This window comes from Ictidomys tridecemlineatus, chromosome 4 (assembly GCF_052094955.1).
Source record: "Ictidomys tridecemlineatus isolate mIctTri1 chromosome 4, mIctTri1.hap1, whole genome shotgun sequence".
Taxonomy (NCBI): Eukaryota; Metazoa; Chordata; class Mammalia; order Rodentia; family Sciuridae; genus Ictidomys; species Ictidomys tridecemlineatus.
Genome location: NC_135480.1, coordinates 142796140 through 142808387, shown reverse-complemented (window position 1 = coordinate 142808387; position 12248 = coordinate 142796140). Strand labels below are relative to the sequence as shown.

The 12248-nt window shown below is 34.8% G+C and overlaps 1 protein-coding gene across 4 annotated transcripts in view; it reads left to right on the top strand.

The window, feature by feature from the left end:
- The window catches only part of Pip5k1b (phosphatidylinositol-4-phosphate 5-kinase type 1 beta), a 276928-nt gene that overhangs the window by 104606 nt on the left and 160074 nt on the right, over positions 1 to 12248 (top strand). For all 4 annotated transcript variants that reach the window (XM_078047564.1, XM_078047562.1, XM_078047561.1 and 1 more), the window contains 2 exons: positions 6424 to 6507; positions 9734 to 9802. In XM_078047564.1, the coding sequence (XP_077903690.1) occupies positions 9734 to 9802 (69 nt within the window). In that variant the 5' untranslated portion in view covers positions 6424 to 6507. The remainder of the gene's footprint in view (positions 1 to 6423; positions 6508 to 9733; positions 9803 to 12248) is intronic.

The window sequence follows — 12248 nt, the reverse complement described above, 5'->3', positions numbered from 1 at the left end:
CATAGAAATGTAGAAAGCTATGAAATAATATAAATTATTTATTTCTTAAGGTAATAGAATCCAGATATTAAATACCAGAAGGATAGACAATCAAAGAGTCAAAAAATGTTCATTGCTTGCCATGGATTATTGTTAGCTAAGCTGGTATCTCTACACTCTGCCCACATGACACCGTATGTTGGTTCTGTTCAATGTCAGAAGTCATTTTAAAAATAAATTTCGAACTGGGAATCTTGTGTCAGATTATATAGCAACACATTCTCTAATAAGGGCCTGAGCCTTATGATTATCCCTTACTTGGCCACTGGAATTTTTGCATTCCAACCTCTTGCCAGAGACTACAGTCACAGTTATAACTGTGAGTGCTCCACTGTCTCGTTCTTATCAAAAGGTTGGTTATGAGAAATAATATTCACAGAGGACTGCCTGAAGGATATGCACTCTGTTTGTTCCTCACTGAGATAGTGTAAATTTTATTCATGGCTCATAGCAGGTCATCAGATAGCTGCCAACTGAGATCTGCATGTATTAGCTTCTTGTCTGTTTCATTTCACTGGGGAAAATGATCAAATGTATCTATTATTGTGGAATTTTGAACTCTGTGCTAAAAGAGAAAACTCTCACAGGTTTGCTAATGAAGAAAATTAATGTTACCAAGACAGGAGCATGAGAGGAGCATCAAAATATTCATCTTAAACCAGGAAGAGAGAGAAAGCAATACAATACTTACAAAGAGGTAAGAGAAAAGGACTGTGGAGCAACACCTTGGACCAGCCAAAGGATCTGCTCAGATATGAGGAAAAATGAAAGACATTTGTGGACACGGAGTGGCTCCAAGCCTACCATCCACATGCTATTTCTAAGGGAACTGCTTGAACAATCAATCAGTTGTGTGAACATCCTACAGCTTAAGGTGAAGTCTAAATGAATGATGATAATGCGGCTATTAGCTATCAGTTGTTAATTAATATTTCTTGAAACAGAAGAGACATACTGTCTATGAAGAGACATTTAGTAGCTTGGAGTAGAGCAAGCAATGCAAGTGTAAAAATATTTTACAAATATCTCTTCCTAGGGATAAGGAAGAGAGAAAAGGTTGGGTTCTCTGGAAACAGGTTCTGGGACAGAGTTTGGGGTACAGGATAGTTATTATGAATTAATACCTGTCCTATCAGTTGAATTGTGTTCACCAAAAAGATATGTTGAAGTCCTAACTTCCAGAGATCGTGCGTGTACTCTAATTTGGGAATGGAATCTTTGTAGATGTAATGAGGTTAAGATCAGGTCATGAGAGTGCTGTGCCCTGACCCAGTAAGACTGGTGTCCTTATAAGAGGAAAGTGTCATATGAAGACAAGAGACACACATCACAAGAAGAAAGCTATGTGGCGACAGAGGCCAAGACTGGAGTGATGTACCTGCAAGCCAAGGAAGGCCAAGGATGGATGGCCAACAGAAGTAAGGGGGAGACAAGCAAGTAGTCTATCCAGAGGCCCAGAGGGAGCAGGGCTCCACTGGTACCTTGATTTTGGATTTCTAGCACCCTTCAGAACTGTGAGAAAATAAGTTCCTGTTACTTTAAGCCACCCAGTCTGTGGTGTTTTGTTAAAGCAGCACTAAGAGACTAATACAGCCTGTGAAAGAAGGGAAGAAACACAGAGGCCATATAGCCTGTGCCACCTCCTCGGCAAGCTCTAGGAAGAGTGCTGCCTTGTCATTTGGTCACAGGGAGGTCATGGCCTAGTGTGAAGTCACATCCTGTAGAAGCAGACCCTGCGGCACTGTCAGCTGGAGATATCTGCTGACCACACTTCCAGTGACGGGCCGTCTTCCTTTCTCATAGGAAGATCAAAATGCCGTATCTCTGTCTGTACTATGGTAGCCAAGAAAAAAAATGTCTGGGGAATATAGATGGCATATAGACATTTTGACTTTTTTAAATATATAGATTTTTAAATGATTTTAAATTACAAAGATAACTATGATCAAAATATATATGGAATAATAAGTTAGTAAGAGGAAAAATGGAACCATAAACATAATTAATCCAGCAAATAAGGAATGAGTAAAATTAAATGCAGTAACAACTCATGTAACTAATAAATGCAATGGAAGCAAATCAGACACAAACTTACTGCAACTCATGTCAAGTTTTCTGGTCCCCTATCAAATAACAACAGAGTCTTAGATAAGCAAAAACTGAAAACTAAAAATCCATTTTAAGCTGTTCAATAAGAAACACAGGTAAAACAAAATAATAACCTTAAAGAAGTTGAAGATAAAGAAATGACCAAGGATATGCCAGGCAAATGCAAACTAAAGGAAATTGGGAATGAGCATATTCATATCAACTACAATGAAATGCAGGATGGAAATTATTAAATGAGAAAAAAAGATATTTTTTGAGAACAGAAAGTATAATTCACAAGGACACAATCATAGACATCTCCTTCATTCACCAAACAATGTAGTTAGAATATATGATATAAAAAAGGGGAGAGAAACAGAAGAACATGATAAAACTATAAATAGCCATATGAGGGAGTTTAGGTATAATTTGTTAATAACATGACAGAGTAGACAATGAGATAGGTTAGTGATGGTATAGGGCATTTCTTCTCTATAAACAGAGAACGTGTTCTTTCCCTTATATCTATGGAACATTCACCAAAAACAAAAATCTATTTCCATGGCATTAGAAGAAAATAAGTTTTGGGGGAGATAGCGGATATATTACTCATTCCTTAATCCCAGTCCTATAAATCAAGAAATTGGCACTGAAAGAATAACCATGTGTAAATGCTTGAAATTAAAAAGACCTTAGATTAAATTGAAATGAAAACAAAATCACATGTTATTTGGAAATTAGAGTACTCTACATTAAAACTTACAGGGAAATAATTTATCAGGAATAATTTATAGCCTAAATGCTTTTGGATTGCATCTAAATTTTTTAAACCAACTACCACCACCCCCAGAAGGAATTACTAACAGTAAAAGCCAAAACAATGGAAATGGCCACAAGACAAATAAAAAGGGAAAATCTGACTAATAAAAAGATATATGCAATATTAAATACATAAATGGTGATAAATTTTAATATCTAAAGGAAATTGATGGTTTCTAACAAATTATAAGTTATCAAAATTTGACCCAAAGTTGTTATAAATCCCAGGAGATGAATAATTATAGAACAAATCCAAGGAAATGAATGATTATAGAACAAAAACTGAGTACATCTAAAGAGAAAAAGCTTCCAGTTTTATGAAAAATATCAATTCTTTGGTACAAGTAATGATAGAGGCACAACACTATCACTCATGAATATATCCTTTTTTTAAAAAAAGTGAGCAAATCAAACCAAACTTTTATTCTATAAATACAAAGTTTATTCTATAAATACAAGGGTGGATTTTTGCATTATGAAATCTGTCAAATATATACATTGGTACAACAGACTAAAGCAGAACAATTATAATTATAGCAACTGATGCTGAAAATACATTTTATGTAGTTCAGTAGACATTCCTAATAGAAACTAAAAGTGAACTAGGAATAGCAGAAAGAAACTGCCACATTTCTAAACCCAACAATAGCACCATGGTAGATGGTGACTACCAAAGGATGTTATAAAAGCCTGGTGCTGCCATTACTCAACTGCTGTGACTCAGCATTGTTTTAGAAGTTCAGTGAATGCAAGAAGAAAAGAAATTGAAATAAACCACATAAATATTGCAAGTCATGTGACTGAGGATCTACTTAAAATCTTTTAGAATTCTACAAAATATTTTGGAAAAATAACTGGGTAGAAGATACTGGATAAAACCCATTTTTCTTTATATGAATTAATAACTGATTAGAAATGCAAATAGAGGAGCTGCATTTATAGCTCAGTGGTAGAGCACTTGCCTAGCATGTGTGAGCCCCTGGATTCCATCGTCAGCATCACATTAAAAATAAGTAAATAAAGCAAAGGTATAAAAAATACAATGACATTATAAAAAATAAATGCAAATAGAAAAATCCCCATTTAAAAGAGTGAAAAATGAAAACATCTAAAAATTAATTTAGTAAGACATAGGACAAATTTTTAAAAATCTAAGATAGTCGCAAAAGACTTTAAAGAAATAGTGAGCTATACCATACCATCTTTTTGAATGAGAAAACTTAAAATTCTAAAGAGAACAGTCCTTTCCAAGTTAGCATATAAATGTTTATAAAATTATAGTCAGAATCCAGACTTGGAGAGTGAAGGTGTTGTCAGATCAATGAATAAATAAATTCCGGCGTGGGAGATACCACAGATTGATCCAGGGGCACTTAACCACTGAGCTACATGCCCAGTGCTTTTTTATGTTTTGAGACAGGATCTTGCTAAGTTTCATAGGGCCACACTAAATTGCCAAGGCTGGCTTTGAACTTGTGATCCTCCTGCCTCTGCTCCTAAGCTGCTGGGATTATAAGCATACACCACCACACCCAGATAATGAATTATGATTTTAAAGTCTGAATAAATACATAACTACAAGGAAATTGCCAAACATGAAAGAACAATAGTATGGGAAACTTGCACCAGCAGATATCAAAACATACTGTCATGTTCCTGCTTTTAAAAGCGTGTATTAGCTCAGTAATCCACAAGTAAGTCTTTGGAACAGAGTAGAGTTCATAAATAGAGATACAGAGGAAAACTGAATGTATGCTTAAAGTGAATGTCTTTCCAATAAGGAAAAGGTATATTAAAAAATAAATCATATTGGGGCAATTAACTTTCTATCAGGGAATGATTGCATGTGGACTTAATTTCATTTAAAGTGAAGATCTAATATTAAAAATGAATACAGGTGTTAGAAGAAAATATGGGAGAATGGATGTATAACATCTCTGTATGATGATTAACATCTCTGAACTCTGTGCTGTATCCTACAATGGAAAATTGGCAGATTTGGTTTTGTAAAATTTTAAAATGTCTGCATGAAAAGGTACTAAAAACAAAGCCAAATGAAGAACAATAGGTTGCAACCCATGTGACAAAAGTTAATGGTTAGGGTCTGGGGATTTAGCTCAGTGTTAGAGTGCTTGCCTAGCATGCATGAAGTCCTGAGTTAAATCCCCAGCATCACCAAAAAAAAAAAAAAAAGAAAAGAAAAAAAGAAAAAAAAAAGAATAGTTAATGATTAATGTACTAAGGAATCCTATAAATTGTTGAGGAAAAAAAGATAAACAGCTCAGTATAACAATAGGCACAGAACATGAAATAAAAATTTTAAATCACCAAAAAATCAACCCTCGTTAGTAGTGAGAAAACTTGCATTATAACAACTGAAATGCCATGATCTGTCCATAAGGTTGGCAAACACTTAAAAATGGTGAACATCCAGCACTGTTAAGTATGTCAATAAGCAGGCACTTGTTATGCACTGTTGGATTGATTGCTTGGATGTTTTAAGAGAAAGAAATGTGGCAATAGTCATGCAAATAGTTAATGTGCTTATCATAATTGTACTCCTAAGATTCTTTCCCACAGAAATAAAAGTACTCAAACATTAAAGATGTTTGAGTAAGGCTGTTTATTCCTGCTCTTGTTATGGTAGCCAATCCTGGAAACAATCTGAAGTTCAACCAAAAGAGAATGATTAAATGATGATATATGCATCTTGTGAAATATTTTGCAGTTACTTTTAAATGAGTAGATGTGTAGATTTGGAAAAATATATCTAAAATAGATTTGTAGGAACAGAAAATTTGTTGAAGAAATTGTGTGTCCATATGTGTGTGTGTATAAACAAACATAGGGGACATTTTGAAAGTCTGTACAGCAAAAAGCTAACATTGGTTATTTTCTAGAGGGAGAAAATATGGGACCTGATTCATTTTTACTTTATATTTCTGTGCATTTTAAAAGTTGATTACAATGAGCAAGTATCTCTTCTGTGTAAAACATAATTATAGCCAAAGAGGATTGTTGAATTGTGGTTTAAAGTTGTGTCATCTGAGCAACTCTAACAAAAATCACAGTTGATATATCAGAGGGAAATGAAAAATTGTCCACATGTCAAATGAAGTCCCCTCTATGAAAACCCACAATAGAAATTTTCACTCCAGGCTCAATCCTCCAACACCTGTGGTTTGTTTTAGGCACTGGCTTGCTTTTCTCTCTTGGACAATGGGCATCTGGGAACTGATCATGTCTTCCTTTGCTGTGGCAATTAGGGATTTGAGACAAATTGAAGACTTCCATTTCTTCAATGCCATATTGGATTACATGGCTTATGTCCTATGCATAACCCCTATTGATGGTATCATCTTATTGCCTCTTTATTTTTCCTTCATATTCCTTCCTTTTAAATTTTGTGTGTATGTATCCCTGGGAAAAAAAATAGGGGTATGAATAAATATTGACCAGTGATTTTTATTTTAACAGGAACCTGGGAAAGAAAAAAGTTGCAACATGAATAGGCCACCCATCACTACCAACTACAGATGACTTGCCATTTCATTTATAAAGGTAAGAAACTATAGTTTGTGTTTTTAATGAATTCTGACTATGCAGTATATTTGCATATCTTTTTACTGTATACTTACTTATAAATAAATATTCTAATGCATGAATCTCATTCATGACCTTTAATTTTGACAGTATCAAATTCAAAACAAACATTAAGCAAACAGAAGCCAGAAAATTTGTGGGTGTTGGTCTACCTGAAGGGACAAAACCCAGATATGGTCTCTGCCATTAATTATTGCATGTGATTAAATTTTTAATAACATTAGCATTTTCCTTATTTTTAGAGGAAGTAGCACTTACTGCAGAGTACTTGGAAAACATAGAAAAATATAAAAACAAAAACCCTAAAGCATTTATAATTCTACCATCTGTAGATAATCAGTACTTCTGAGAATGTCTTTCCTCCTTCCTTTTATGTGTATATGAAAAATATAAATGATTATAATGTTTTTTAAAACAATGTCTTTTATCTATACTTACCTTCACTTCCATAATTGCAAATGAAGTATTCTAAGTGGTGTGGAAATATAACAAGATTAGGAACAAATAGTAATCACCGCTCTCACCATTTCAACAGTTCATTGCACTTTATTAGCTCATTCCCAAGCATCTCATTTGCCTCTCCAACCCAGGTGTCTCTGGTTATTAGGTCTGTGTGAGCTTTGATAAACATCACTCTGTAGAAGGATAAAATAAAACAAAACAAAAACCCTTTGAATTCAGGTGGTAGTTCAGGGCCCTCCGTTATCATTATTATCTGTTTTGTGCACCTTAAAAGGAATTGATTTTTTAAGACTGAAGTTTACCCATTTCTCTCCTCCTCTCCCCTACTGTCAAGTCAGGGGTGATTTACAAAATAATAAAAAAATACTTTAAGACCATCTCATCATCCATCCTTCATTCATGCCAGTTGGTCAATTTTTCATTGAGGTGGCTTTTTCAAGCACCCTTCAGAGTCATTCTTGGAGTGCTTGCATTTTAAAAGCTGCAAAGTCTTAGATGTGCAATTACTGGAGTGGCATTCTTCAGGAAGGTCTTTATTCTCCTGGCTCTATTGAGCAGCTGAAGGTTTGTTTTTATACTCAGCCTGATATTTTAAAGCCTTTCAGGCACTTTAATTTTCCTAGTATTTCATTCAGAACTCACTAAAATATTATCCCAGGGAGACTAGAAAACTCAATTGTTCTTTAAGCAAATTAAACAGATACAGTGGAAAGCAGTCATTTGTGAAACACCTGTCCTTGAAACTCCCTATTCTAATATGGACAGATTGAATAAATAGATCATAAAAATTAAAAGGATAGCAGGGTGGTTTGATTGCTGGGTAGTAATAAACTTGGTAAGGTGTGCTTGCTGTGGCCCATGCTTTCACATTCCTCCATGGCTTTGGCCATACAAGTTATTGGCGGCCCAGGCAAACTCAATCATTGAGTGCAGAAAATTGACTGTTGAATTATTCTGTTTAGCAAATATGGCATTTATTAAAAGTCTCAGATTTGAAGAATGCTTTAGAGATTTCTAAGAAAGTCTTTAGTTTTATCTATCCCTCCATACTGTATGAAATGCTCTTCATGGAACTTAATATAAGACCCTCAAATATCGTGACTCTGTGCAGTTACCTTATTTATCAGAGAAGTAACTGAATTTAAAAATTCAGATTAATTTGAAGTGAAAGTTTTAATAAGAAGTAAGAGAAATGCATTTGAACATCTATATTTCTCTGTAAGAAAAAGTGTTCTATCTAAAAGCATTGGGGGGAAAAATCAGATAACCAATAGCTAAGTGCATAAAACTGTAAAGCTTCTCTGTATCCTAATTATAAAACAAATGAAAAAATATTCAGCAACACAGAAAAATATTAATAATGCATTTGATAATAGATTAGTAGCCTCAAAACATAGAAATCAATAAGGAAATCATTAATATTAATAACCATTACAGATAAATATCAATATCTGAAATACTAAGACTCAAATAGATGAGCAAAACAATGGAAAATTCAAAAGAAACATGAAGAGCTAAAATGTTGTGAAAAACAATGTTAACCTTCACTAGTAATTTTCAAAGACGGAAATCAAAATCAGGAGAGATGACCTGGTGCTGAGGCACACACCTGTAATCCAGCTATGAGACAGAGACAGGGGAATTGCAAATTTGAGGCCAGTCTGGGCAACTTGTGAGACTCAGTCTTAAAATAAAAAAATAAAAAGAGTTGGGGATATAGGTCAGTGGTAGAGCATTCCTGGGTTCAATCCCCAGTACTGATAGATTAAGTAATTGTTCAATTAATTAGGAGAGGCCTTGCTTTACTGTCAGATTAGCAAAGATACGAAAAAATAGTAATCGTTGCTAAGTGTGTCATGAAGCAAGTTCTGTTGTGGTATAAATGGATGTAGTCTTCTTGGAAAGAAATTTAGAACTATATTTTAAGAGCTTGAACTTTTTAATACCTTGGTATGATTTAATAATTCCAGGACTCTTGTCCAAGAACACATTGAAGGTGTAAGTACAAAATAATTATGTGTTATTTTTAGAAGTAAAATCCTTGAATCACCTCAACTGTCCTCCAATATTAGCATTATTAACCTAAGTATTGACACGCAACAGTTTTCAGACAGTGGTATACCTCGAAAGTAGAAAACATTATTGTCCTTACAATGAAATTTTTATCATGAAATGGGAAAATACTTTTTAGGGTACATTAATATTCAGTGACAATACTGAGTAAGGCAGTATTGTAATATTTTTCATATAAAAATGCCTAGAGCAAAAAGTGGAAACAAATATGCTAAATTGTGAATAATGGAGTCGCTTATGGGAAGTAGAATTAAAAATGATTTTTTTCTCTGATTCATAGTTTTTGGTACTTTCCAGATATTTTTATAGTGAGCATTTATAACCAGAAGAAGAAAAAAATTTTATGGCTTCATAGAAAGAAACTTATGCTCATCATGTATACTTGGCCTTCCATCGCCTCTTTCTCAGAGCTTACAGAGTTAAGTATACTACCAAAATGATTGAAAAGTAAAGGTTGATTTCACAAAAAGTTAGGAAACAAAGATTTGTGGGTTTTTTTTTTAGCATTCTGAGAATGTCTTCTTAGAAACAACAACAATAATGATAACAAAAGCAAAGTTAAAAATGCCTCCCTTAGTTAGCAATGTTATTAAAATGTTGTATATCAGAATAGAGTTTAAATTCAAATGAGAATATTTTTCCCTTGTAGATGTCGTCAGCTGCTGAAAATGGAGATGCAGCTCCTGGAAAACAAAATGAAGAAAAAACCTATAAGAAGGTAAGCGTCTTTTGTTCTTTCTTCAACTCCTGAAGTGGAGCCCTGGTCTACTGTTTGGCATGTTAATATTGTCAGAGGCCTTTTCTTCCTTTAAAGCAGTTTTAAGTTACTGTTTTAGCTTCCTGTTGCTGCTCTACCACAAACTTGGCGTTTGAATAACACAAATCATTATAGTTATGAAGGTCAGAAATCTGCCTTGATGTCTGCAGAGCTGCATCCTTCCTGGGAGATCTAGGGGAGCACCATTTCCTTGTTCTTTCCAGCTTCTAGAGGCTGCCTGCATTCCCCATACCATGTCTCCTGTCCATCTCCGATCCAGCAGTGGCTGCTGGGCATTTTTTCCTGCTATGTCACTCGCCACTTTAAAGAACCTGTGTGATTACATGAAGCCCTCCTGCTTTCAAGTCCAGGGTGATTTCTTTATTAGAAAGTCAGCTAAACAGCAACCTTAATTTTATCTGTAGCTTCAACTCCTCTTTGCCATACAATGTGACATACATGTCCCCAAGCGTTAGGTCGAGGAAATCTTTGGGAGCCATTTTCTGCCCATCACACTTACCGTGATAGACTATGAGGGAAGGTAGTTATTATTCCTAAGGTGGCTTTTAAGGGCACACAATGTTCAGCATCTAGTATATGATTTCTTTAAGGACTCGTTGCTTTCTACCAGAACTTTAAACATTTTCTACCTTTGGATTTTAAACAAAGCTGAAGTGTGAAATTCTACACTACACACACACACACACACACACACACACACACACACACACACACACACACTTTTTCTGAGCCTCTCAGATTTCATGTCTTTAGCTCATTTCACAGAAATCTTAATTTTCCAGACTTCCCAATGTATCTTATCTTACTACTATTTGAATTTGATAAATCCTTGGTTCCTAGGAAGTAAGTTAATGTTCAGAGACATTTCTGGGTAAAATGTATCCCCAGGCACTGCTTATTCCTGATTATAAATAGACTATACAGCTTTTAAAAATTCTTTCCCTCCTGCCCTCTTGGGAATAGGAGGTTTGTGTATTGAGGTTTTATTATATTTTAATTTTTTAATTTTCCCTTTTACCTGTTACTCTTTGATGGATCATTGATGAGACATTTTATCAGTAAGTGCTTGAATCATTTAATCTGACCACATATTCAGATGATCAAACTAACATGATACATTTCCTGTTTAGTTTTTATGGGGAATAATATGTCCTTTTTCCTGAGTTTTTCTATTCATCCAAACCTATAAGTTTAAACCTATAAGGTTATCATCCAGAATGATGATGCAATTAGGGAAAAGCAGGGTGGAGACTCAAGAGCTCAGAAATGGCACTCTGTATTATCTTATAAAATTTGTGCATCTGGCCAAAGGTTACAATACACTATTATTGTTTATTTTTAGATACTGGTAGTAAAAACAAATGCCCTTATTTGTCTAAGACTCCACGTAAACTCAGTCAGTCATGAGACCAACATAGAGATGGTTACACTTTCACCGTCTCTAAGCCTGACATTACTTCAGGTCAGTGTCAGGCAGAATTCTGGATCAGCATTGCGCAGTGCAGACTGTTGACTGAATCCTGACCCACAGGAGCTCCTTCCTGATGCAAACATAATGCAAAGAATATGATCATGATAACCTGAAGTTAGTGGCCCAAGAATTTAGTGAAGCAGGTTGTAAGTAATATTCTAGGTCGGATTCTACCTTTAATGTCTCTAATGGAATATTTAGCTCAGCAGTGTTGGGAAAGTTATAAAAACTAAAAATCAGACCCTGTGATAACAAGTAATTTCAGTAGATAAAAGAAGAAAAGGAAAGTTGAAAGGGGAACAACAATGAAAAAAAACCTAACTCCACACACAAAACAAAATACCAACAACTACAGAGATCTTTTTGATGATCTCTGATTTTAAAAGGCATGTAAGCTATGGATGGTAAGGTATGCTGCTCCTCTAAGGAAAACGCTGGAATACAAAAACCAGCACATCCCCTAGAACCTTAACCCTCAATAATATAGTGTTGATTTGCCCAGCAGGAAGAAAGGGTCACTTACAAAGAGTGTTGCTTTGCCAACAGATAAAAGCTTAGCTGAATTTTTCAACTTAATTCTTCTCCATTAAGCAGTATATCTTCAAACTGGAGAAGGTGTTAATGAAAGAGTTAGGAGAGGTGATAATATGAGGCACATTCACTATTGCAAACATGTCTCTCTCTGGACCCCATAAACCATTTCCCAGATGAAAGAACTTGAAGCTAGAAGACAGAAATGCCTGAATAATGCCTGAGTGTGAGCTTTGAATGCATTTGAGAATAGGAGGGTGGTTATAAGGCAGGAGATAAGAAAATATTATCCCTAATTTTGGGGGATACCAGGGATTGAATTCAGGGGCATTCAATCACTGAGGCACATCCCCAATCCTATTTTGTATTTTATTTAGAGACAGG